This window comes from Cyanistes caeruleus, chromosome 18 (assembly GCF_971803275.1).
Source record: "Cyanistes caeruleus chromosome 18, bCyaCae1.hap1.1, whole genome shotgun sequence".
In the NCBI taxonomy this organism is placed as follows: Eukaryota; Metazoa; Chordata; class Aves; order Passeriformes; family Paridae; genus Cyanistes; species Cyanistes caeruleus.
This window is the reverse complement of record NC_141718.1, coordinates 5,800,740-5,825,924: the sequence shown is the minus strand read 5'-3', so window position 1 is coordinate 5,825,924 and position 25,185 is coordinate 5,800,740. Positions and strand designations below refer to the sequence as shown.

The window sequence follows — 25,185 nt, the reverse complement described above, 5'->3', positions numbered from 1 at the left end:
GATTGGATCCTGCACCTAGGCATTATTTGTGTTTAAGAATCCAGTAAGGTAGGAAATAACTAAATCCTAGATATATTTCCATATTTCCATATTGGGAAGAGATGACATTGCAGAAACTTGTGGCATCTTCTTCCAGGGATAAGATTGGGTAATGCTGAAACTCCAGTTTAGGATTTTTCTGCTCAACACTGGTCTCACTGGTGATCCTCAAAAGACCAGGTGAGAATTCCTCTAGGACAGAAACACATCTTCTCAAAGAAACTGCACCCTCAGGGGCCTTGCAGAGGGTGAGCACTGGGAGGGTCAGAAGTAGGACCAGCAGTACAGAATTTATATCAGGAAAACCTGAGCAGGATTTGCCAAGTTTCAGTGAACTCAGGAAGGTTCTAACTTTTGCTGGATTCTGAGTTGGCAGAACGAAACCAAGCAGGAAGGATGAAAGGAGAAAAATCCCCAGAACCCAGATATATCCTAGGGTAGGCAGCCCTTCAAGTGAGATGGGTGTATCTTTTTGTATAAAAGGAGGATCACTGTAAACATGAACGGAGAAGCTCTTGGAAAGTCATATTTAATGCCCATAGGCATTAAGACTAAAGAGTTAATGGTTTTGATCAGAGAGATTATCAATTTAGACTAGATATAAAGAATAAATATTTTCTGATGAGGGTGGTAAGTGCTGTCATAAGTTGCCCAGAGAGGTGGTGGATGCCTGATCCCTGGAAACATTTCAGGTCAGCTCAGACAGGGCTCTGAGCAACCTGATCTAGCTGAAGACATCCCAGTTCATTTCAGGGGGCTTGGAGCAGATGGGCTCCTAAACATTTCTGCCAACCTAAACTATTCTATGAGTCTGTATTTCTATGGATGCTTGGCAAGAACTTCTCTTGCCCGTGGATGTGGTCCCAACCATATCATTTCCATGCAGGATCCCAAGCCGGTTTTGTACTCGGGCTGCTGGGAAACCCACGGAGCTGAGCGCGTTACCGGCTCTCCCTCTCTCTGGGAGCGTGTGAACTTGTTCCATCTCTTTTCCACCGGTGAGACGGGTGGGGCATCACCTCCCCTGCAGGGCTGCGCCGCAGCCAAGGACACCTTCGTCCTGCCGCCCTCGGGAGCTGTCCGCGGCGAGGCTCGGGCAGGACGAGCCCTCTCCAGGTGGGCAGCGGCGATAAAATGGCCCCCGGCTCTCTGTGCGGGCGAGCAGCGGCAGCTCCCGCGGCGGGGCCGCAGCGCAGGGCGCGGAGCGGGGCGGCTCCCATGCCGTGTGCATGTAGATGAGAGCCCCGGAGCACGTCACTCCGCACCGGCGCTCTGCGTTTGGGGCGGCGGACAGCGAGCGAGGGCGGGCGAGCGGGAGCCGCCGGAGGAGCGGGAGGAGGAGGAGGAGGAGGAGGAGGAGGAGGAGGAGGAGGAGGAGGAGGAGGAGGCTCGGCGGCGCTCGCAGGAGCAGCAGCGCTCGGCCCCGCTCCATGCCGCCCTGCCCGCCGCTGCGCGGGCCCCGCGGGGCGACGGCGGGCGCGGGGCGGGGAGCGGCGCGGCGGTGCTGAAGGACAGCTCCGCTCCCGTCAGCTCCGCTCCCGTCAGCTCCGCTGCCCCCGGCTCCGCTGCCCCCGGCTCCGCTGCCCCGGCTCCGCTGCCCCGGCTCCGCTGCCCCCGGCTCCGCTGCCCCCGGCTCCGCTGCCCCCGGCTCCGCTGCCCCCGGCTCCGCTCCGCGCCCCGGGCGCTCCCCTCTCCGGGTGGCCGCGGGGCCGCCGCTCTCCGCGCCTGGATGCGCCCCCCGCCACCGCGCCCGCGGCTCCCATGGCGGTGGCACGGAAAATCAAAACTTTGTTGACGGTGAACATCTTGGTCTTCGTGGGCATCATCCTCTTCTCCGTCTACTGCAGGATCCAGGACCGCTCCCAGGAGCTGGTGCAGATCGTCCGGAGCGCGGACCGCCGGGCCAGGAGCCGCGGCGCCAAGGTGGGCAGCCTGGCCGACAGGGAGTCCATCCTGCAGCGCCTGGACCACCTGGAGGAAGTGGTCTACAACCAGCTCAATGGTACGAGGGGCGGGGAGGGGACATCCTGTGTCCCGGGAGGGTGCTGCAGGCTGTGTCCCCCCGGCCCGGGAGGGGAGCCCGGCACCGATCGAAGCGACCCCAGCACTCAAGTGCTGAAAAGCGAGGGCAAGAGGTGATGCGGGGTTTTGCTGGAGGGATTTGTCTGTCACCCTGCCTCTCTGCCAACTCTTGGTCCAAAGTCAGGACTTCCTCAATAGATGAAAAGTTCAGGAGGCTGCAGTTCAGGGGTTTCAGGATCAGAGGAAGTCCCTACAAACTGTACCATGTTTTACAGTTTGCCTGGATATATTAACTCTGCATGGGAAATCGTTTGTGTAGCAAACACAATGTTAGATTATAGCTGAAAGTCATATTCTTGGTTTCAGAACTACTTTAAAAACATCCTGCTGGGTTCTTACGTTGTGCACTATTAATGGTCTGTTTAAACATAGCACCCATATGTTCCCTTAATGATTTTTCCATTTAAATTTGTTATCGTCATTGATGAGGAGGGGAAGTATCCACCAGTTCTTTTTATGACTTACTATACTAATTCACCAGCCTTGAAAAATATTGCTAGGTAAGCAAAGAACCCTTCCACGATAGTTAAAACAGGCTAAGCCATCAAAATTGTTATAGGACAGATAACATTTCATATAGAAACTAATTCTTCAAAATGAGTGCATTTTTATTTGCATAGATTTGTAACGTTCTAAGTGTGAGACATCAAAGAAATAAGTATGTGATTAAATACAGCAGTGTTTTGGACAAGAAAAAGCTGAAGGAGTGAGCTTTTGCATGAAGTTATAATATAAATGTAGCATTTAGTGTTTCACAGCAAATAAAATTTTTAGTGTAAATATGTTTAAGTAGAGCAAATGTGCTTCTAGGCTGTGTGTGGAAACCTTACTCGTAACATTGATTTAAGAAAAGCTACTGTAACCTTAGAATGCAGACAAATAGGAGGGTTAGCATAAAGTATGTTTCCTATTAATACTTTTGTGAATGAATGTATAAATCTAAGTAAGTTAGGCTGTTATGGTAACGTGCAGTTTGTGCCAGTAAGTGTTAGGGACAGGCATCCCCTCACACTCTCCTCAGGATAAACAGGGCAGAGAGAGGGGGAACGTGGAGTGGGCTGTTAGTCCCAAACCCACACGTCCAGGAACTAGAGGGAAAGTATCAATAGCTGTGTTTTCTAACCATATTCTGCAACAGTTTTGAAGAATGGAGGATTTAAGAGGAAAATCCTTCCCGTGAATTCCACAAAGCCACAAAGTTCCCAAACTAAATTAGATCGCTCTGCAAGATATATCCATTCCAGCTAAATTAATGTGTTTTTTTGGTCCAGATAGATTTGTTCTTTGTGTTGCTCATAGGGGAGACTTTGGATAGGATTTCCCTGTGCTGTGTTCATCTCAGCACAGCATCCCCTGGAGAATCAGCAGGAGTCCTTAACGTGCTAGGCAGGCACCATCGCACGCAATGACTGGAAGTTCTCTGTAAAGCATGCCTCTATTTTGGGAACTGTTTCCTTCATCTTCTTTAATTCCATTTATTGGATATGGATCTTCATGGTGAAATTACTTGAACTTGCTGTTACGTTGCTTTCTCAGCAACATCAAACACCGCAGGCAGTTTTCTTTTCCTGAAAGTTCTTACATAGGAAAATACAGAAAGTTTTTCAAGCTGAGCTGTTCAAATTTCCTATTTATTTCCCCTTCATTTTTGTCTGATATGTTTGCTTGGTTTCTTATAATTACACAAGGATACATTAACACAGATTAATTCTTTCATCATCATTCTGAAAAAAAAACTTTTTTTCCCCCCATCATGTTTCAACAGAAGCAAAAAGCCCTAAGAAATTGGGAGGTGCTCCACTGAAATCACCAGAGTTGCATTGCTGTAAGTGAAATCAGCACTGAGCATCTCTGTTTGGGTTTAGCTCACTGCTATTCTGTTTGTAATATCATGACTCATTATTTATGCCATTAGTGGGCATGAATTGCTGCTCAGCAGTGGGGATTCAGGGGAGCCTGTCTGACAGAGCTGTGCTGTGCCACACAGCAAGGCTGGTGTTACACAAACACTCCGTGTGCTCTGGAGCTCTGCAGCTTCACCTGAACGTTGGGTAAGGTTTCTCAGCCCCTGTCCTGTACATGCTGCCTGATACAAGGTTAGAGAGCTGACTGAGGCTGTCTTGGATGGTGCTTTTTCATAAGGTGGGTCAAAGTCTCTTCTATGTGCAGAGACAGACGTGGGTAGACAGATTTTATTCAGGAGGAATACCAGTTCCTTGCATACCCAGAACCCCTCAAAGCACCAGGAGGCTGAGTCCAGCTCAGTTTTATCACTGCAGCAGGTCAGGCCAGCCCAGTATTTCAGTTTTCTGCTCTTGGTCCTTTTCTCTTTGAAATCAGCAAATTTAGAGCTCCCATACAAAGTATGTCTTTGTTAATAACATCTTAGTGTTGTTTTATTTAATTTCTCTCTTCTACTCAGATGAGACCTGAACTCATAAGACCTACCTGGATTTTCTAGGGACTCTGTAGATGATCCATTGCAATAAAAAGTCACTCTGTGAAAGACCAGCCCTGCAGCTGCACAGAATTTTGTTTCTGTCACACATATTTGTTTACATACAATCAAGGAAATGTTATTTAGAAGCGTGTACCTTCTGCAAGGAAAATAAACACAGGCAGTAACATTAGAAATGTATAAAGAGGCAACCCAAAACTGATCACTTGAGAACTCATTAACTTTTCAGTCTGAATAAAATCAGTGAGTGCAGTGCAGAACGCAAAGGACCACGCATGAAAGTCAGGAGAAAGCTGGTCCTTGCAATTATCTTTGGCAGAACAAGAGTTTTTAGAATAGGATGAATGAGAATTGCCACGATTCCCTGCAGAGTCATGCAGACATACACCCAAACAATAGTTTTCTTTTGGCTCGTGCTCTGGTTTTTTATCAACTTGGGTAAAACAGTATTTCTGAAAGCTTTCTTTTCGCTCAGCTGCTGCTGGGTTTGGTGGAAGCAAATGAACAGAGCATGTAAAGGGAAGGGAAAGCAATGAAACGTGTCAGTGGAATTTTCTTGGTGAGACTTTGTATTGCCTCCTGATGTTTGACCTTGGGTACAATGTTTATTTTGAAAAAAAGAGTTATTATAGAGCTAGTTGAGCAATCCATATTTCCTTTTATTTTTCTGCTATGGTATTGCTATTGATGGATCTGTTTTATTGTCATTCAACACAGAACTCGTGCCAGCTAGACTTGGTAGCAATTCATTAAATACCATAATGATAACACCTTGGTATTTTCTTCCTTTGCCTTTACTTTTTTTATAAAGGGAAAAAATTTTACATTATTTAATTGACTGATTTTTTTTCTCTAATCAGTTTTGCATCTAAGTCTGTTGCTAATGATTCACTATAGAGGATAAAGAAATTTTGATGCCCCAAGTAGAGCATAACCTTTCATGCCATAAGCAATTGAAGGTCAGACTACAATTTCAGTCTAATTGCCTTTTTCCCTTTTCACTGTCCCGTTCCAGTAATACACAACAATCAATACAGCATGTAATTAGATTTCATTCAATCTGCAAAGATAAAGAGAGCTTTCATCTTCTCATTATGTATTCTCACATCATGTCTTCTTACCCATGTCTTCTACACTTGACCCCTTTGACCTGTTCTGTTTTAGATGTGGAGGGATAAGTTGGGAGTATTCCCTTGAATTTGACAGGTTATCATTTGTTACACGTCATAATTTGATTTTGCTCTCTTTGGGAAGATTAAATGCAATAGCAATTTCCAGTGTGATAAATGGGGTTTACATCACATATGCATTTCATGGAGGAGGCTGGGGAAAAAGGTGGACAATTCACATAATTGCAGGAGAGAGGCTTAAAATGATGGAAATAGCAGGTCCTGGGTGCAGAGTCTGATTCCTGCTGACTGGGACTCCTGATTTCTAGAGTGCACTGGAAGCAAAGTGATTGCATTTAAAATTCAGCCTGGCAATCTGCATAGGTAAAAGTTACAGTAGTATTTTTAAAAGGGGAGTTTATTCTTCATAAGGTTGGGATTGGTTGAAAATGGGTCCAAATTTCCATATTTCAAAGTAATGGTTGGGAACAAGCTGCAGGAAAGTCATGTGAATGTCCACATCATGTCCACATTATCAAAAAGAAGTTTTTACAGCTGGCAGCTCTCAGCTGAAGAGCAGTTCCTTGCCAGAGGAGAGAGGTAAAGCCACATGTGCACAGGTCACATTTAGTGTGACTGCAGCTGTGTACCAATGAAACTGCACCTTCTCATACCCACACCTTTTAGAACTATTTCTATTTTATATGTTTATGGTCTGCTGCTAACATACATCTGGCAAAATTAACACCTAAACATCTCCAGAAATTCCAGCTCACTTGTGGGCTCTGATCTCAGATGTGTGGTTTCCTTATCCTGATGATGAGCTTCTCTTCACCTGGTCTCCTTTTGAGGACATTTTTAGGTCGGTACTCATGAAGCCAGGAGAGAAAAACACTAACTTTTTTAAAATTTTTTAAATTTTTTTTTATTTTTTAAGTTAGGCTGCCATTTTTCCATTTCTTGGCTTACCACACAGTAATTTCTGTTGTGCTGGGTCATTTTCTCAAGCTTGGGTAAGTCACCATTGCTACAATCCTGACATTCTGTATTGCAAAGTTATGGCCAAGTCTGACAGACTGATTTCCCCATCACATTTGCTTTAGTTGTGTTAGTCTCATTTATGAAGCTGAGGGAACTCACAGTCAGTGCTTTCAGGAAGGTCAAGGTTTTATTCCTCAAAACAACAGAAGGGAAACCTAATGAGCCAATATTTGGATAGCCCCTATATAAATATAAGGTAATATTTGAAATAGTATTATTCTATTTAGCACTTTAGGAAGAAAAGTTCTAAAAAGTTTAGTTAAAAAGGAGGGCATCTCTCTTTTGTAAAACAGGAAAAATTTCACTCAGCTCTGCAAAATACTGACAAACACAAAAAAATATGTCTCCATTCCGGCAGCACATCAGTGATTTTAAAGTCTTTCTCTGTACTCTGTGTTTCATATAGTGGTAACTATTTTTTATGTAATGTTTCTGCTTTTTGCCTTTGTAGCTGAGAAGAAAGCTTATTTTGACAGGAAAAAAAAATCATGTGGCAATTTTGTCATTGACTCATTTGTGTGGAACTTGAATCATTTGTACCATATGAGATTAAAAGCAGTGTTTACAGAAGCAGAAAGGAAACCTTTGCCTGATGTTGTTATTGTTGACTCTTCAGCTGTATTCTGGTTCAGTATCTTTCCATTTCTTTGTACATTTAGCTGGAATTGGAAAAGCAAATATGGGTCTGTCGTCTTCCCAGAGAGGAGCTGCAGTGTGGTGGTTGTACACCTACAGCCCCTGCACAGGCTTAGAGGATTAGAAAACCTGCCTTTAACTTAATACCCTTGATAGAGAGAGGTGGAGCTGGTTTTTTTGAGTTTAGGGGGTTTTATTGTTTGTTTGTTTGATGTTTTAGTGAATAAAGGTATATAGTAAATTAAGGTAGCTGTTAAACCAGGAACATCATTTTAGAATGAGGATCCAGACACTGAATGTGTGGCACTTGTCCAAGGAAATAAATACTAAGATTTATGAAAGGAAGGAAAATAAATGAGTCATGTTTAACAGATCTGCCTTTTTTTAATGCTCCTTTCTAACTTTACTAATGGGCACTCAGTTTCTCTTTCTCAGCATACTTGGCATACTTTTTGATTATTGTTGTTGTTTGTGGGGTTTCTCTGGGTAGTCATTACCATCATTTAGTTTAAGCCAACACACTGAAGGGCAGAATAAAGAAAAAGTAGAAAATGAAAAGAGCCTGTGATGTTCTGGATAACAGGAAGGAAGAGAGCCAGTGACAGCAGAGCAGCTTCCAACCTTGTTGTAGTCCTATTGATCAAAACTGTCCTCTGAAATAAGATGCCTCGAGTTCCTGAGAGCGAAAGCCAGAGAAAAATCCTCCCAGCGACCCAAAGTCATCTTCTCCTGAGAGCACAGAGCTAAAACAGCCAAATACTAACTGGATGTGTCTGCTTTTCCTAAAACACACAGCTGTGGTGCCGTGGAAATGGTTGTGAATATCTGAAAGCTTCATAGATGGAGACAAATCCCATTTCTGGGACAGCAGGGCAGGTGCAAACAGATTAAAACTGTCTTTCTGCCCTAGAGTTTCTGTCCTTTCAGGTGTTCTGGAATATCTAGGTTCTCCAGACAGTTCTGAAAACAAGATACAGCACAACTGGCACTTACTGGTTCCTCAGCAGGTCCTAGAGGAGGTAATAGGACTGCAAGGCCATCTCCTGAGCCAAGATTTCTTGAACAGAAGGCAGCAGTGATGCAACTTGCTGTAGGACCCTTTGATTTAGTTGGGGTTATTTTGAATTTGAACATACTTTAGTGCTGCTGGGGATAAAATTGATAACCTTGGTTCTCTTGGTTATTTCTCAGTTTGATCTGTTGGGCTTTCGAGTTCTTATTTCTTGAAGTGATGTCACGCCCGTGATCTGGTGTAGGTCCGGATGAAGTGAGCTGTGTATGTGCACGTCTGTAGATGTCCAAGGAAGTGGTATTTTTGGAGCTGAGTTCTGTTTTCTTATCCCTCTGGTTTGATGCTCTCCCCTCACAGTGAGGGAAGGGGGCCTGTGCTTTCTGCAGTTCTTTGCACTAACTTTTTATTTCACTTGGTTTAGCCAGGTTGGATTCCTTGCTGTGCATGGAAAACCAGTCCAGCAGCACCTGCTGTGGGAAATCCAGTGGAATGGATGTTCCAGAGGAGCTCTCACACCAGGTCCCTGCCCCTCTTACTGCACTTGTCAGGCCATTTCATTTCTGAACAGTTCTGTGTCTGTGTTTAATTTACTTGGATAAGTTGTTCTGAGGGATCTTCTCACAAAGCAAGGAGGAGCCTGAGGCCATGAATTGTTTTGTATCCTTGTTGAGGGCAATGAAACAATGCAGCAGAAATGGGATGGTTTTGAGAATCTCTGACAAATGGCAAAAGGCCTAATTTATTTTTGTTCTTTTTTTTTTTTTTTTTTCCTTCAAATATGTCCTTGATTACTGGCTCTGAAGGAGAGTCTGAGGGCAGCATCAGGGTAGAGAGCTGAGGAGACAATAGAGTGATTCTGCTTTGTCATCATGCGCAGTGTGGACGCAGAGTTCTCTTGGGGGATGAAGAGTTGTTGAAGTAAATGAGCAAAATGTTTTTAGAGAAGGTGAGAGTATAGATTTCTGAATATCTTAAGACTTTTATCACCTCCTATGGAGCCATTCTCTAGAAGCACTTTCACTTGCCACCAGTCTGATTTATATTTTTAATATATGAGCTGTAATTTGCATGCCATCCTGGGAGAGTGGGCCATGATGAAGAAAACTAAACCAAGGAAAAGGTTTTTAAAAGAGCTTCTCTTTAAGTAGCATTCTGCTACTTAAAAATGGTTCTGTTAGGCAGAGATATTTGGTGCCAAAGTACTACAGGAGAGTGTTATCTGTTTCACAGCATGTTTGGAATTCCTGTGTCTGGAATCACATTTAAATAACCCAGATTTGGGGGATGAGGATACAAAGGAACATGCTTGGCTTCTGGGATTCTTTAGTGTGCATTTGCTTCAGTCTCAGCCTCCTAGGCCTCATGTTAGAGCAACAAGCCCAAGAGGCTGCTGCAACTCCAGGATCTCCCCTGGGCTGAGCAGCCCCTGTAAAAATGTGTAAAATGTGTAAAATGGCACAGCACTGGCACAAGCCTTGCTCTCCCCCAGCAGGCTCCTGACACCTCCTTCCCCTGTGGAAAGAAGCTGTTTGTGGCAAGGCCTGTGTTTGCTGTGGGCTGCAGGATTCACAGCACAGAGCTGGTGTCTCTGGGGTTCTGGGTACGTTCCTGGGTTTTGTTCCTGGGGAGTGCTGAAAGCCACGTCTGTGGTTGAGTCAGCAGTTTGCTGAGCTGGCAATCGAAGCCAGGCACAAAAGTGACTCTGCTTTCTAAGCAAAGTGCAGATGCTGCCAGCCCTGCTGTGCTGTAGCAGTGTGTGGGGTGACAGACACTGCTGGCTGCACGGGGTGACTGCCTCAAGTAGGTTTTTATGACTGCAGCAATGATTCAAATTCTCCTCAGCTCACCCGTGCACTTAGTCCTGTTGAAATCAGTTGCCTAAATTAATCTTTGCTATTGATCCAGAGGCATCAGGACAGTCAGTAGTTATCAGTACAGTAGCTCCAGTAGTAAATTTGGCCAAGTGAAAGCATTTTTGCCACAGGATGAAGAGTAGGTTTGGTAGTCATGATGATGTATCAAGGGATGAAGCCTTTCCTGTACCACTTCAGTGGGGTTGAGAACAGGGTCCTTCCCCCTTGAAGGATTCCCCTTTCTAGTAGAGATCTGATGAACTTTGTGGTTTTTTGCTTCTGACTCCCAATTCTGGGGGCTCTCGATGCTTCTGTGTTTGCTCTGTTTGGCTCCAGTTCACATTCTGCAAAAAAGAAGCTCCCAGACCAGATCAGATGAGCACTTCTCGTCTTCCAGTGGTACTGCAGAACCATTTGCAAAGAAAAAGGAGGTTTGTTACATAGGATTTTGTTTCACTTGGAAGATATCCATGAAGACAGCTGGAAAGCCCTTTTCTGCAATATTGGGGAAGTTTGCTGCTTCTTTTATTTTTTTCCTCTAGCATTTTGGGTGGGTGGTAGGGTTAATTGGTTGTTTTTCATTTGGATTTTTTATGCTGGTTTTGTATTTTATTTGGCAATGGGGCCTTACTGCCCTTTTAGAAATCGAGTTTATTTTTTCTACAGCTCTCATATGCCTCTAGGATGAACAGCATTTGTAAATAAAAATGTATTTTTTGTTATATTAACTCATTTTCAAGCAAGCCTTATGTTGTAGCAAAGATTGGTGGTATTCTTTCCTGTGCACACTGAATTGAAGGCAGTGATAAGACTAAAAATATCCCCAATTGAAATGGCATTGTATAACCCAAAGGTTAGTTTTCCTCAGGATGGAAATTTGCAGTTGCTCTATAGGCTCCTTGTAAGACAGATTTCTGGTCATGCATCCATGTGTAAAATGAGGCTACTGATAGCTGAAAAATTCTGTATCTGCAAAACTCAGCCCCACAGGTGGCTGCCAGGGGCAGAATTCAGCTGGTGGCCAGTGCTGAACCCACTGCTCTGGTGTGAGCTGGGGGTCAGTGCTGGGTGTGTTCCCAGCACAGAGCAGGGACCAGGCACTGTTCACACCTCTAACAGGAAAAACAGCTTTTCCAGCACAGAGCTGTTAATGCTAAAACCTGCTGATGGATTACAGGTGGCTCCATGTAACAGATGGGAGTGGGGCAGGAGGGGAGAGTGAGCTGAGCATGTTGGAGTAATTAAACAGCCTAATGCTAAGCTGCCCAGCTGCTGAAAACGTTGATGCTTTCAATTTCCACAAGCAATGAGTGGGTTTGGCATGGAAAAATGAGTGGTTGGGTGGCTTAGGTGTGAGCCTGTGCTACCCTTGGGTATGGAAACTGATTATTTTTTCTTTTTTTGGTAGTTCTGTTACATAATTTGTGTGCCCCCTAGAGAATCCCCAGGTCTGTGGATTTAGGCTGCTGACTTTCCAAAACCATCACAGGGATGTGGGCAGCCGAATTCTCCACTGGTACCATCTTTCTTCCAGGTGGCCAGTTGTTTCTAAAGAGTGGTAACTCTTTAATGAACTTCTTCATCTGTCAGAAGTTGCACAACTTTCTCAGCAGTTGAAAAATGTCTTTTGTTTTTTCACTGCTAGTGTTGCAAGGAGCAGTGAAAATGTTTGCAGGTATTAATTATAAATGTCACATCTTTCTTCAATTTAATATTTGGCAAACTCTCTGAAGACATCCTTTATGGGGGGCTCCTTTAGGTGCAGACGTGACCATGTCAGCACCTGCACTGAACATTTCACCTCAGCTATTCCAGCTCTGAATACACAAACCCAATAATCTTTGATTGTAGACCTGTGCCAGCCTGATGCTCCTCCTGAAATAGATCCATCTGGCTCAATGTGTTTCCATTCAACAGAAAATTAATTCCGGAAGGGAAGTGCCTTTTATAATGCTTGTATCCAGTGGGGTTATATGTAAAACCTTCTGTTTCCTGAAAGAGTCAGCTTGGTATGGGTCCCATATTCACAGCTATGCTCCCATTCCAGGCCCACATAACTCAAAGCCAGGCTGCAGAGAGCCCTCTCAGATGAGGTCATGGAACGAAGAATTTCTTCTGTGATTCATTCTGAACCTGATCTGCCTAATAACTGGATTCTTTGTCTCCCTCTTTCTGTCACACGTTAAAAAAGTTCACAAAGTGAAAATTTTCAGTCTTCTTTGCACAATGAGAAGAGTGAACAAAAGATGTGCGTAAATGGAGGAGAAATATTTATGAGGGAACAAAGACATGGCCTTAACTTTGAAGCTGGGATGGAGCAGCCCAGTGTGCCAAGGGACATGGGCTGAGTGATGCAGCCCTCGCAGAAGGAGATGATCATTGCAGAAGGATTTTTGCATATGTTACAGGACTACTTCTTTAGGCATCTCTCAGCCTTTAATCATGCTGACAAGAAGCTGGAACACAAATAGAGTCAAAGAGACACAGTGGAGCCTGGGGAAGGATGAGGCCAGTGTGAAATTTTCCTTATTGCAGTCACTTACAGTTGATGGAAGTGCTCATGGGATGAGTGGACTGGGGTCAGGGTCTGTGCCCAGCTCTTGGCAGAACTGTTCTGGCCCTGAGAAGAGGTGAAGCTCCCCATGGCAGCACTACATAGGACTGGTCACTCTGGGAAGGCCATACCACAGTTTGACAATGCATCTTAACATGGAGTGTTGAAATTATTGTGGACCAGTTTCAAGAGAGAAAAGCTTTTGCATGGCTTCCTTATGGCACTGAGAGCAAAGTCAGAACCAGGCCCAGAGAACAGGACAGCTCATGCAGGATCAGCACCAATTAGACATGACTAGGCTGAGACACACTGTACTGTCAAAAAGCAAAATGATATTTCAGGATGGAAATTCATTTTAGAAGCAGAAATCAGCATATGATCTTCTCTTTTGTCCCTGAGCTGCAAGAATTTGCTCTAATCTGTTTGATGGGTGATGTTGCATGCCTGTGGCTCCTCAGAGCTTCAGCACATGGTTGTGAAACTAGAGGTTGATTAAGTTCAAAAGTATTTTGACAGATACAGAACTGACAAATTCCTTGTTAGAAAGAGAAAGAGAGGTTTTGTTTGTTCCTGTGCTCATGAGGCTTCATGGGTTTTAGGATCAGACTTTGTATTCCTTTCAAAGGTGGGGAGGGAAAAGCACTCCTACTATAAACAATCAGAAGGATTAATTTTTTTATTAATTCCAGGGGAAGAAGAGTGATGTGCCCTGCTGTCATGGTGCCTCACCTCTAAGCCTGTGTTCTCCCTTTCCAAGGGAAGAAGTGATAATCTAGCAAGTCAGACATCTCCATGTGAATTTTCTGTAATATGGAAAAGTAGTTTTAAATGGGATCACACACATACCTCATTATTTCATTAGGAATCCCCTAATCTGTGAGCACAAACCAGGTTCTTTTATCACTTACACTGGTTCTCATCATTGCCACTAACCTGACAAGGAGCAGAGTCTGTGAGCTCACAGAAGCTGGAACTGGGAACAGAAGGGGTCAAGAAAATATTCTAAGGTGCTGAAATGCAAGTCCCAAACCCAGGAGACATGGTCTTCATTTCCAGGGGGGTGTCCTGTGCTCTTTATCTGTGGTGACAGCCCATCTCTGTGCTCCCCTGATCCCCTCCCCATACCTGTGTCCTCAGGTTAACTTTGTGATGTTGTTAATCAGTGTGTGAATAACAGCCAGGCATCCAACAGTAATTAACACATTTAATCCTAAAAATGTGTTTAGTTCCTTGAGCAGCTAAACCAAGAAAGCTGACTGTCTTGTGGGTTGGCAAACCACAAGTGAATCATTGGTTGGTGTCTAACAGCTCCAAGAGGTCTCTTGTGTTTGATCTTTCACCAAACCTCTTCTCTCAGTAGGAACTTTTTAATGGCACTTTTCTTCCCAGATGTCAGCTTCTGTGGCACTCTCAGAAATGCAATTTTTGGAGACCTCTGATTGTCTGCCAAGCTTTGGCTGAAGTTAGAAGCAGTCCTCAAAATCTAACAAGCAGAGTGAAGGGAGAGTTTGGAGAGGGAAGCAGACTGATAGACAAATGGAGACAGCATGATCCCACAAAATGTTTTTTTCTTAGCAAACCAGGCTAAAAATCATATTGGTGACAAATGGGATTTTTACTTATTTAAACACACTCACGAAAATTAAGTTTTGAGCTTTTAAAGGAACCAGACTCAGATGTGCACATTGAACTGCTTTGCTTGCTTTGTTAATTGGCAATATGTTAGCACAAGCATTTTTTTCTCTACTTTCCTGCTTATTTCAGTTAATAACTACAGCAGCATGACATTTCCCTGACACTACACCAGTACTGCAGGCAAGGCTGCTTTATTTTCAGCCTGCTGAAATGGCAGACTCGGGTCCCACTGTCTCAGTGCCTTTCAGTAGGGAGTGAATAATTAAATTACGAGCGGAGCAGAGCAGCGATCGCGGAGCTCTGTGCTCGGCGGCGTGACGCACGTCCTGCTGCTCATCTCATCACCTTCCCCGTCACAGCCCAGGGGCTCAGCCCTGCCTTGCTCTGGCACCACTTGGTGCTGGGAAGCTCTCACTGCTTGGGAGAGATGTGGCTGTGACCTGAGGTTTAAGCGTGACCGGAGAGCGCGTCTGCTTTTTGTCCTTGAGGAGTGATGAGCCCAAACTGTGAACTCGGAACTCGGGTTCCTGAAATTCAAATTTTGATCTGTACCAGTCTCTCCACTGAAGGATGATCTTCTCCTGTATAAAGGCACCTTCTACCACTATCCTCATTTCTCTCTTTACTGTGTAATTGAACAGCTCATAATGTAGTCGTAAGTACAAACCCGAGACACATCAGGGGACAGGGACATTCATTCTTCCATGGAATTTTGGCATGAAGGAAAGGAAAGCTTGAAGAAAAATTGAGTCTCCGAAAACTTGAGTTTCTTTTTACATTGCCTTGGTGAAAACCAGATAAGCACTGTTGCAGTCAGTGGCATTAGGAAGGTAAATTGAGGAGGGGTGATCCATAACTTCAAAAACTTGGCCACTGTCTTTATATATGATCTGAATTTTATATATGTGTGGTAATTTAAACGTGCTCTGTAGGTGGATCAAAGCAGCACATTGTTACCAAATCCATCCTGTCTTTTCCAAGGCAAGCCCAGGGGTCCTGCTGTGGGTTTGTCAGGACCTAAATCAGCCCTAGGTCGCAGTCAATTTGTACAAATACCCACATGCAATGAAGCCAATCTTGTTAATAATGAACCAGTTATTATAGCAGGGCTGGTTTTTTAAAGTGCCTGTAATAGTAGATTGTAGCTTTCCCGCTCCTAGAAGTCTGAGTCAATTTATCTTTATATCAACAATAAACCAGAAAGGGCAGAAATCAAAGTAAGCCATGTTTTTATTACCGCTTTTAAATAAAACATTGTGCCAATATTTTTTCCCTAACATTACATCTTTATTTTCTCAAATTTATTGGCAATTGCTATTTATCTTCATTTCTCCTTTCTTTTGCAAAGCTATCTCATCCTTTGATTTGCTTCCCCCAGAGAATGTGGTACCTAATTCTTTTTATTTGTCCTTGATAAATCCCTGATTAATTGTATGTTACAAGCTATCCATGCAACATTGTGTCTTTCATTTCTAAATAGGCTTTCTTTTATGAATATAAAGAGCTAAAGCTTTCCTTTCTAGAGCCAAAACCAAATCCAGACTCAACATTTCCTTTAACAATAGCAAGGCACTTCAAAACCAAGTAAGATTCTCAGCACCGTGGACTTCTATTCCTCCTTTGTGAGCAGGGGAGACTCAGACCTTTAGCTGGGCACATCCTCTAGTAGATAGATCTGTTATAAATGTGGCTGTCACTTCATCTCATCAATTAGGAGGACTGCATAATAATTTACTTCATCCATTTTAGCTTCAAATATGCCATAATTTGTTAATTTGTAAGCATTTTGGTTGAGGTGCTGATTCAGGACTGAATTTTTGCTGTTTAAAATGTGTCCCATGTTTGGTTTTGAGCTGACTTGTCCTGCTGGCAGAAAATTAAATCATACACACATTAAGAGGTTGATGGAAGGAGGCACTGCAGCCTGGCATTGACAAGCAAGGCACAGCTGTGGTGTATGTTGACATGAGATATGAAAATAAAGTGAAGGCAGGAAAGAGGAGGAAAAGCAGAGATGCAAGCTCTACCTCAACCAAATTCCCAAGCCAAGCTCCCTGAGAGGTGTCAAAGATGTGCCTGAGAAAGAAGAATGCAAAGACAGGTCAAGAAAAATACACAGATCTACAGATCTAAAATAGACAGTCTGTCAGGAAAATAAGTATGTTTTGAAACCAGTGTGCAATGATGCAGGGAAAAAAAAAGGAAAAAGTATGTCACCCTTACAGAGCTTTGAAGGCAATACTACACTGAAAGGAAGGGAATGAAGGCTCTCTCTGGCTCCTGTGAAAACCAATATCCAAATGAACTGTTTTTCAAGAGATTGGGTGGAAGTTTTTGTAATCTCACATCCTCAGTAGCAGCTGATGTCCTCTCCCATCTGTTCCCAAGGAGAAATGTCCCATGATAAGATGGAGAGGCAGCAGATAGAGAAGCAGCCCTGCTTTGACAAACCCAGGACTTCCTCAGATCATTTCATCCTCTGATGGCCAACAGGAAGAGCAGGCAGTGACTCTTGGAGCACGGGAGGGAGAGCAGTGGATGTGGCCAGCAGGTTGTAGTTGTTAACATTGGCTCTTTATTGTGCTTGCAATGCCAGGGGTGAACTCAGTGACTAATTTCACAACAGTGGAAAATCGAGATCCACTTTCAGGCACGATGTGACTCTGAGTTCCAGCAGCTCCCACGTCTGGGTTTAATGCTGCCATCCTCTGCTGTGCAAAATGAGCTGAACAACCGGGAGCTTTCCTGCCATACAAATGGCAAAGTGTTCTGTATGACTTTGTTGTTGGGAGAGCTATCTGTGTGATTATGTTAGTTTAATTTAATGGCAGGCTGTTTAGGTAAATGAGCAGGGAGGCATATGAGTGTCTGCAAATAATGTGGAGCATGATTGCAAAATGATGCTGCAGGAGATGGGCTTGTCTGGCCTTTGTTGGGGCTTTCCAAATGCCCTTGAGCAGGAGAGAAGAATCTTCCTTAACCTTGGACAAAATCCCTCTGAGTCAGAGGCCCAAGGGTGAATCCTGGGCTGAAAGGCAGTAATTTGGCAGGTTGGGCAATGTCAGATGTGGTAGAGCCTTTGATGAGTTTGGACTTTATTATCAGCACACTGGAGTCCAGAACAGTATGAACCTGCATAGGACCTGAAATTAGATAGATTTCTTTTTGGTTCCTTGTGTTTAAAGAGAATTTTTATTTTCCTTTCAGAACCTATGCCTGTGGGATTTACTGTTGTAGTAGAGCTGGTTTGAGAATAGAGCAGTCAGGGACTTCTCATCCAGAATTGCATCAGAAGTCAAAGGGGTATTTTTAATGATTAGAGGTGTGCAGTCAGCTCTGTGGGGTCAAGGAAATGTCGCTGCATCAAACAGCAGCTTTCCAGCTGTGGCTCTGTCCTGTCAGACCTTGGGTCTGACAGCTCCCACTCACAGCTCCCTTCCCACAGTGGTCCACTGCAGATGTCCTCCACTTCCCTTCCCTACCTTTGATTAACACAAGCAAACTCCTTGCTTTTCAAAAGATGTTTTCCTCATTTATGAAATTAAAACCCTTTAACTTGGCTGAACCAGCTTGTTCCTGAATCTAATTAAACAGCCCCAAAGTTTTTAGCTCTTGCACCATAGAGCTTTTCAAGGAGAAGTTGCTCTCCCTTCCTCTAGAATGGCCCTGTTATTGTTTTAATGATCACTTCACCCAGGAGTTTTCACCTCTGTTTCCCTGGAAAAATTAAAGAAAATCTAATATATTGACACAGGTGATCCATTTCATGTGAGTCAGTGACACTCTGACCGTGACAATACCAGAGAATTCATTGCTGCAGGAGCCCATTGAATCTAATATTAGTGGCTGGGCTTTTAAAGGACACTGGGTAGTTTTATGCCCTGTTTCTACCTGTCTGAGTTAAGATAATGAGGGTAATCTAATATTATGCTTCAGGGCTTTAGTTACCTGCCTATGGGGTTCAGAAGGGAACTCTGCTTCCAGGGACAGTGCAGAGTTTAATTGGCCAAGTGCTTTATCATTTGTGTTTCATTTCCTCTGAAGCCTCAGGTATTGGCCACTGCCAGAGGACAGGTGCCAAACTGATGACACTCAGATTTTGTCTCCTTTTAATATCAGCGGGCTGCCAGGCAGATACACCAACATTTCAGCTCCTCCCCCTCAACTCCAGATTTATGCCATCACCAGAGGAGTTTTCTGGCTTTCCTCCAAAGCCCTGAAGAGAAAAATACATTTTATGTTTCACCAGCAAAAAACCACGAGTCATCTGGGATTTAAAAACTTCTAGAAGAATCGTGGCATCTATTATTTATTTAAAGATAACAAAGTGATCTTTCTCTGTGAATGATCTTTTTGATAATTTAAATGAAAATTTAAAAAAAAAATCAGAGTCACACACATATCATTTGAAATCATGTGTCTGGGGTAGGGGCTTTTTATTTTGTCTCTCAAAATATATCCTTATATAGCTCTTCCTTGCTTAAGGAGGAAATCTATTTTTGTTTATATCAAGTTTCTAGCAAAACTCTGGCATCTCTCTTATTATCTGTTAATGTGGGATCAGTGTCCTACCTCAAAAATGAGCTTTTATCTTCATCTCCAATGGACTGTACAGCTGCTGTTTCTTGGTCCTTCCAGTCGTCAATCTGTTTATCTCCTCCTGAATTATCTGTTGTAATTAGAATACATTTTCTCATCTCAAGGGGTAACCAGCTCCAAATGAGTGTTCTATAAAAGCAATTACTTTTGATATTAGATATCTGTACATAAAAACACAGTATTTCTTCCAATTAAAAAGCACTAATGAATTTGGTGTCTAGAGAGGCAGTAGCCTACGCAATGCTGCAGTTTCTGTGAAGCCAAGGAACAAAAGATTAGGCCTGTAAGAGGGCAGTGGTGTGTGTGCTGCACCACTGAATAGCAGATTCAGAGAGAACAGGGCTCTGCAAGGACATCCTGTTCCTTTTTGTCCCCAGCAAGCCTTTTGTCAGCACTGATGAACCAGATCCCTCTCCACCTTGTGCCAAGATGACTAACACAGTTTGTCCTACTACGCCTGTCTTCTACACCTGGCCCTCAGTCTTTTTATTTCCTTAGATATTCCCCTTCCTCAAAGTATTAAATCTTGCATTTGGCATGGGGGAACTTAACCAGAGGTGGACTCCTTCCCTCTACAGACACAGAACTGCCCCCTTTCACCATCTCAGAATTATCTGAATGACTAGGGAGCTTTTATCACCAGCTCTTCTACAAAAAGGAACATTTCAGAAACACCTTGACCGTGTCATATTGTCTTCATGTCTTCTTTCTTCATTACCTTTCTTGCATCTCATTCTTATCTTTATTGATGGTGAGTTCTTTGGGATGGGAACTGTCTTTTTGGGCTCACGTAGCATCTGCTGCAGTGGTATCCTGAGTCTGAACTACACTTTAAGGAAAAAACTGTTCTGGCCAAATCCTGTCCTGGTAGGACTCACCATGGATGATTTAAGGATTAAACAACAATATGGTGTTGTGTAGGATGGAATAAGGGTCAGCTTCCAGCCCTGAGAACAGCCCTGGGCATCTTCATGGAATTTTCCATAGGATGTATTTTGAGCACTTGACAGATATTCACATGTTGTGTCTCAGAGTGCTCTCTGCAACCTGGAAAAGTTCCTGTTTTGAAGCAGAAACATATGGCAAAGCACACAAGGGGTTGGGTATTAGTCCTCTTTCCAGATAATCTACATAATTTCTGAGGCTCCTGGTTCTGCACTCTCTGCCTGACTGGCTGCTGTGGGTGGGAAAGGAGCAGCCCCCTTTACAGGCAGAGCTGCCAAATCACTTCATCCCTTCACCACCACTCTCACAGATGGATGTCTTACAGGATTGCCTCTCATCTGGGCACCAAGACTGAGAAATAACTGTCTCAGGCTTTCCATTGGGGTCTGGAGATGGGGTTAAGCTACAAAACCACTGCACCTCCTGTTTCCAGAGCCAGACAGTTGAATATCAAGTGCTTCAGCTTTACAAGTTGTACTTTTTTCCTTTTCAAACCATCAGCTGCAGGATGCTGTTTGTCTTCTCCCTGATATATCTGCAGAGATACTCGGGGCTGATACCAGGCACCAGGAGACATAAACTTTTCAAGCAAGGATGCAGCAAACTTGACTACAACTATAAAAAAAATAAGATTGTGGTTTGGGTTTCAGATAAATGGAATTGCTGGAGTCACTTAAATTAGATGGGGTTTTGTTTGTTGCTCTGCAATTTCCAAAAGTTGGAGCTTGTATCCCTGTGGGATGTGATTTGCTGAATGTTGCTGTATGTAAAATAAATCTCCACATTCAGCATTCCTTCTAGCTCAGAAAGTGAGCAACTTTTGATATGGACAAAATTCAGATCAGTTCTCTGGGCAGCAAATCTTACATATGAGGTAGGTTTGCTTCAGAGTCATGGTGGGAGAAACTGATTTGGGATATGGAAAGTTGGGATATCCAGAAATTAAGGGCCAGGCTCTGTTTAACATTTAGATTGAATCATGAGCCAGGCACCAGCAACTCCCTGTGCTGCATGCTACTGTTTGCAAAGTTGGTTGAAACACTGTCAAATAGTGAAATAGTTCCAAATAAGATTTTTTTTTTCCCTGCATATTGTTGATCCTCATGCTTGCAACAGAGAAATGCTTTTTCTTTTGCAAATTTAATATTGGTGCAGTGAACTGCCAATGAATTCACTGAATTTATGGCTGTGGGGCTGTGCTGAGTGTGTGTGAGAGACAAGGGGCTGCTCACACCAGTGAGCCTTTCTCTGGTGTGAGCGTGTTCTTTCAGAAATTATTAGCTAATAGTTATTTTTAGGGATCACTAAATTGAAGTTATAAACAGCTGCTGAGCTGAGACCTTTAGCTGAGTGTTGAATGGCTCACTCGTATTGAGCTTCTCCTTCTCCTTTTCCAACCAGCTCCAGCTGCTTTTCTTGTGCCTCTGCTTCACTCTGACATGTAGTTCCTGCAGCAGGAAGATCAATGCTTCACTCCATGCCTCCAGATATGCCATCCATTGAGGCTGTAGCCTTCAGCTGAAGCTTCTAGCTGCAACAGAACAAGATTACAAAATTAGCACAATACAGTAATTTAAGGTGGAAGCATTAGGACTGATTCAATAGTTGCAACTGCTCTAATTCCCACCTCTAAACAGGTGGGTTTATGTAAAAATAGCTTAAAAAGACATTGTAAGCTGAGTTTTGTTTAAGCTGTTACTGAACCTATTCCAGAATGTCTGAACCTTGTTCTTTTCTTGGCAAAGCTGTAACTGGAAATGCTAAAAGTCAGCTTTGTCAATCTATGTGGAGTTGCTATTGTCCCTGATTCCTTTTTTTTTTTGTTAAGCTAGGATCAAAGACTTTTATTGCCTTACATGGTATGCAGTGATATTTGCAGCTGAGAAATAATAATTGGAAAAGGAAGGAAACAACTGTTTTGTTGATGAGTTTTATGTTTCCTGTTTAAAAGAGAAAAGTGTTTCAGGAGTCACAGGTAGAATTGCTGGGTGACTATGTCAGGTATTTTGACCTATGCCAGGTTTTTTTTTTATATCCTTCTTTTAAGGTGCTAGAAACTGAAATACTTTCCTGTAGCTATTCAAATGTGCAGATGATCTAAGTGTAGATAAAGCTCAGAAATCTGGCTTTGGAGCCCTTCTCAAGCTGGGGCTGAGACAGGCTAGCAAGGGCACTTTGGAGATTTTGCAGCAATTCTGTCAGTGTTCTGACATTCTATTATTATTTTCAATAACTTATTTTTATTTTGATTTGTCAGAGGTTTAATTTTGTATGAGAACCTTGGCTGAACCTGATTTACAGCTGCCTGTAATTGTGTTGCAAATAAGAAAAAATGATAGTAAAATAATCACAGCCATAATCTGATCTAGCTTTTGCATAGTTTCTCATATAAATCTCCTTATTACTTTTCCCATTGTGACAGGGTTTATGATGAAAAATAGAAGATCTCTTTTCTTCCTAGAAAATTATGCATCCTGTGGAGTAATTAATCTGGTTAAGGAACTAAGGCTGGTTTGTTCTGCTCTCCATTCTCCCAACAATTTCTGTCCTACACAGAAATCTCTGCAGTGAGAGCAATAAATCTGAAATGAATGACAGACACTAATTATTTGTGACCTCATTGTCATCTGCAGCACAGAACAGTCTATGACCATTCCCAGTGTATCAGCTGCAGATATTTTTAGTCTAGAAAATTTAAAGAAAGGACGGCTTTAAAAATTGATGCTCACTGGGCATCCCCTTTCTTCACATCCCCATTTCAGAGCTGGCCCCATCATCTCAATCCTTGTCTCTGGCTGTGTGCCTTGCCCTCATTGGCTTCTCATGCCATGGAAAAATGAGTGTGAGGTAGGGCTGCAGGTAATCCAAAGATAAGAGAGGGAGCTGGAAGTCTGCAATAAGCTTCAAAACAAGAAGAAAACAGAGAAGTGCTCTCAGATGAGGGGTTGGAGGATGTGCTGGAAGGTGCTCACCAGCAGCCAGACTGGGAGATGCTCATCCCATCACCTGTCCCTGATCCCATCTCTTAATACCAACCTATTTTTGTGAGGCTGCTGCTGAACTGAAATTCCTTTTCTGTCTGTGTTTTTTTTTTATTTTTTATTTTAAAAAGGCTGACCAATGAAATCACTGTGGATTTAGGGGTTAGCAAGTCATCATCTTGACTTAGTGATGGGTGAAAGCTCTCTGTTGAGGAGCCAATTGCTGGAGCAACAGCAAATCAACTTTGAGATGGAAAATGCGATGCAAATATGTGAGACACGGTCTGGCTAACCAACCATGCATTGAGCAACATTGCCTGTAATTGCTGCATCTAAACACATGCACATATATAAAATGCAGGATATTCATTGTTCCTAAGAACTTCTAGAGACACTTTAGTGCTCTTCTTGAGGAAGGAAGCAATGTGATATCATTTATTTAATTGCTGCTGTATATTGGTCAGTGTTACTGCATTACTGGGACAGCTGTCACCCAGACTAAGCTACAGTTTGGGTAAGGAATGGAGAAAAAAGCTCACAGTATGCTCTGGGAGGAAGTGGGACAAATGATGACTCCTTCCCAGAACAAAATCAGATCAGCAGCATAAAGAGCTAGAATATCAGATTTAGAGAAAGGGATATGAAATAATTGTCATCATGCATGGTTTGGCAGGCTGTCTTACTGATTCTCTCAGAAGTAAAATAGCCAAGTGCTTGATGCTTCCTGTGGGTTGGAAGTTTCATTCTCACATTACTTGTGCCATAAAGACTCAAGTGTTCTGTTCCATAAACTGCAAGAGCATAGAGTATGAAGAATAAAGTTTGCACCTACTGGAATTAAATTGTTGCTTCAAGTCAAATGAGCACGCCACATCTTGGAGACCCTTTCATCAAAGCAGGTCAGTTAATTTTAATGAAGTCATCTTCAATTTGCTTTGATGTTATATCAGAACCTAGACCAGATGATTCCCAATGATCATCTAATGAATTTCCACATTATGGTCTTTCAAGGACATAGGCTTTGTCTAATTTTCTGGGGTTTTGACTTTTAAAGTGCCTAATATGACTTTTTTTTCTTTTTTTTTGGTGGGAACTGCTGACTTTTCTCAGAAATTGATCCCCCTTTAAGGTTCCATATATTGGACATGTTAAGCAGAGCTTGCAGCATCACTGCTGGTGGTGTCTGTTAAGTCTAAGACTGTATCATGCAGGAAGATTAGGCTGCTGTGTTTTTACTTTTGGGTGGGGAGAGCTGTAGAGTCTCAGACATTTAATTTCTGTAATTACTCAAGCAAGGAATCATTGTCAGGCCAGGTGTGGAGGGCCCTCTGTTCTAATCTTTCCAAAGGAAAGTCGAAGTGCCAAGTAGCCTCTCATCCTAAATTGGAACAAAAAGGACAAATGTTACAATTTTCTTCAAAATAAAGCTCCCTAAAATATTTTCAGAATTATTGAACATGGATTAATAAGCTAGAAGCATTTCTTTAGTTTGAAATCCAGACTAGTCTTGAGTTTTAGTCATGTTTCAGTGCATGGTGATGAGGAGCATGAAGGCATCAGACACAAACACAAGCAAGGTCTGTCCTGACCCAGGACCACTGATTGCAGTATTTATGTATTTTTGTCAGCAGTCTGAAATTCAGTAGCAGAATTCCTGAGTACTGCAGGTACTCAGCCCTTTATGTTCATTTGTGACTGTTTGTATTGTTGCACGTTGCCTTAGCACAGGATTTTGTCATAAACACTGCAGGAGAAAATGCAAAATTTTACTCTTTCAGATCAGTGACAGGCCACTGTCTCTCTGGTCTGTCCTGTAACTAAACAGAGATGGTGATGGAGCTGTCACAAGTAAGGACATTGTTAGCAGTGAGGTGCAAGAGAATTCCTGAACTGCCCTCCTTAATGTGACTTGAATAAGCCAGTCCCACATTTCTACTGCCATAGGTGTTTGTTGCTACCAAATGCTGACAGTTTCTTCCTTTCCTTTTAATCATTTAGTTGAAATAATGACATTTTGCTCTTGAAAAAGTCTTGATTTGAAAAATGTTGAGCAGGTCAAACTCTAATTGCTTTACTTGGTGTCATAAATGATTTGGAGGATATTCACACATTCCTGTATGGTGTTCCCAGGATTATTATAAGTAACTTAGTCACTTATAATGACTTGTTGATAGCCAGGCTTTTGGAAAGGAAAGCTTTGACATTAAACACAGGATATTTGAGGAGCTTATTTATGAGGAC

At 42.9% G+C, this 25,185-nt stretch overlaps 1 protein-coding gene and 1 long non-coding RNA gene across 5 annotated transcripts in view; both read left to right on the top strand.

Moving 5' to 3' along the window:
• Nucleotides 1–25,185, top strand: part of GALNT9 (polypeptide N-acetylgalactosaminyltransferase 9) — a 410,584-nt gene that overhangs the window by 282,018 nt on the left and 103,381 nt on the right. For 3 of the 4 annotated variants that reach the window (XM_086855455.1, XM_086855456.1, XM_086855454.1), the window contains one exon: nt 1,887–2,041. Coding sequence is in view for 1 of the 4 variants with exons in the window: in XM_023937470.2 (XP_023793238.1) it covers nt 1,801–2,041 (241 nt within the window). In the remaining 3 variants the exon portion in view is untranslated. Of the gene's footprint in view, nt 1–1,499; nt 2,042–25,185 lie in introns of those variants that run through there. The other variant, XM_023937470.2, reaches the window with a different exon arrangement.
• LOC147649895 (uncharacterized) lies at nt 11,451–14,492 on the top strand. Its single transcript, XR_015277650.1, has 2 exons — nt 11,451–11,603; nt 12,278–14,492. It is a non-coding gene; the product is annotated as an uncharacterized LOC147649895 (long non-coding RNA).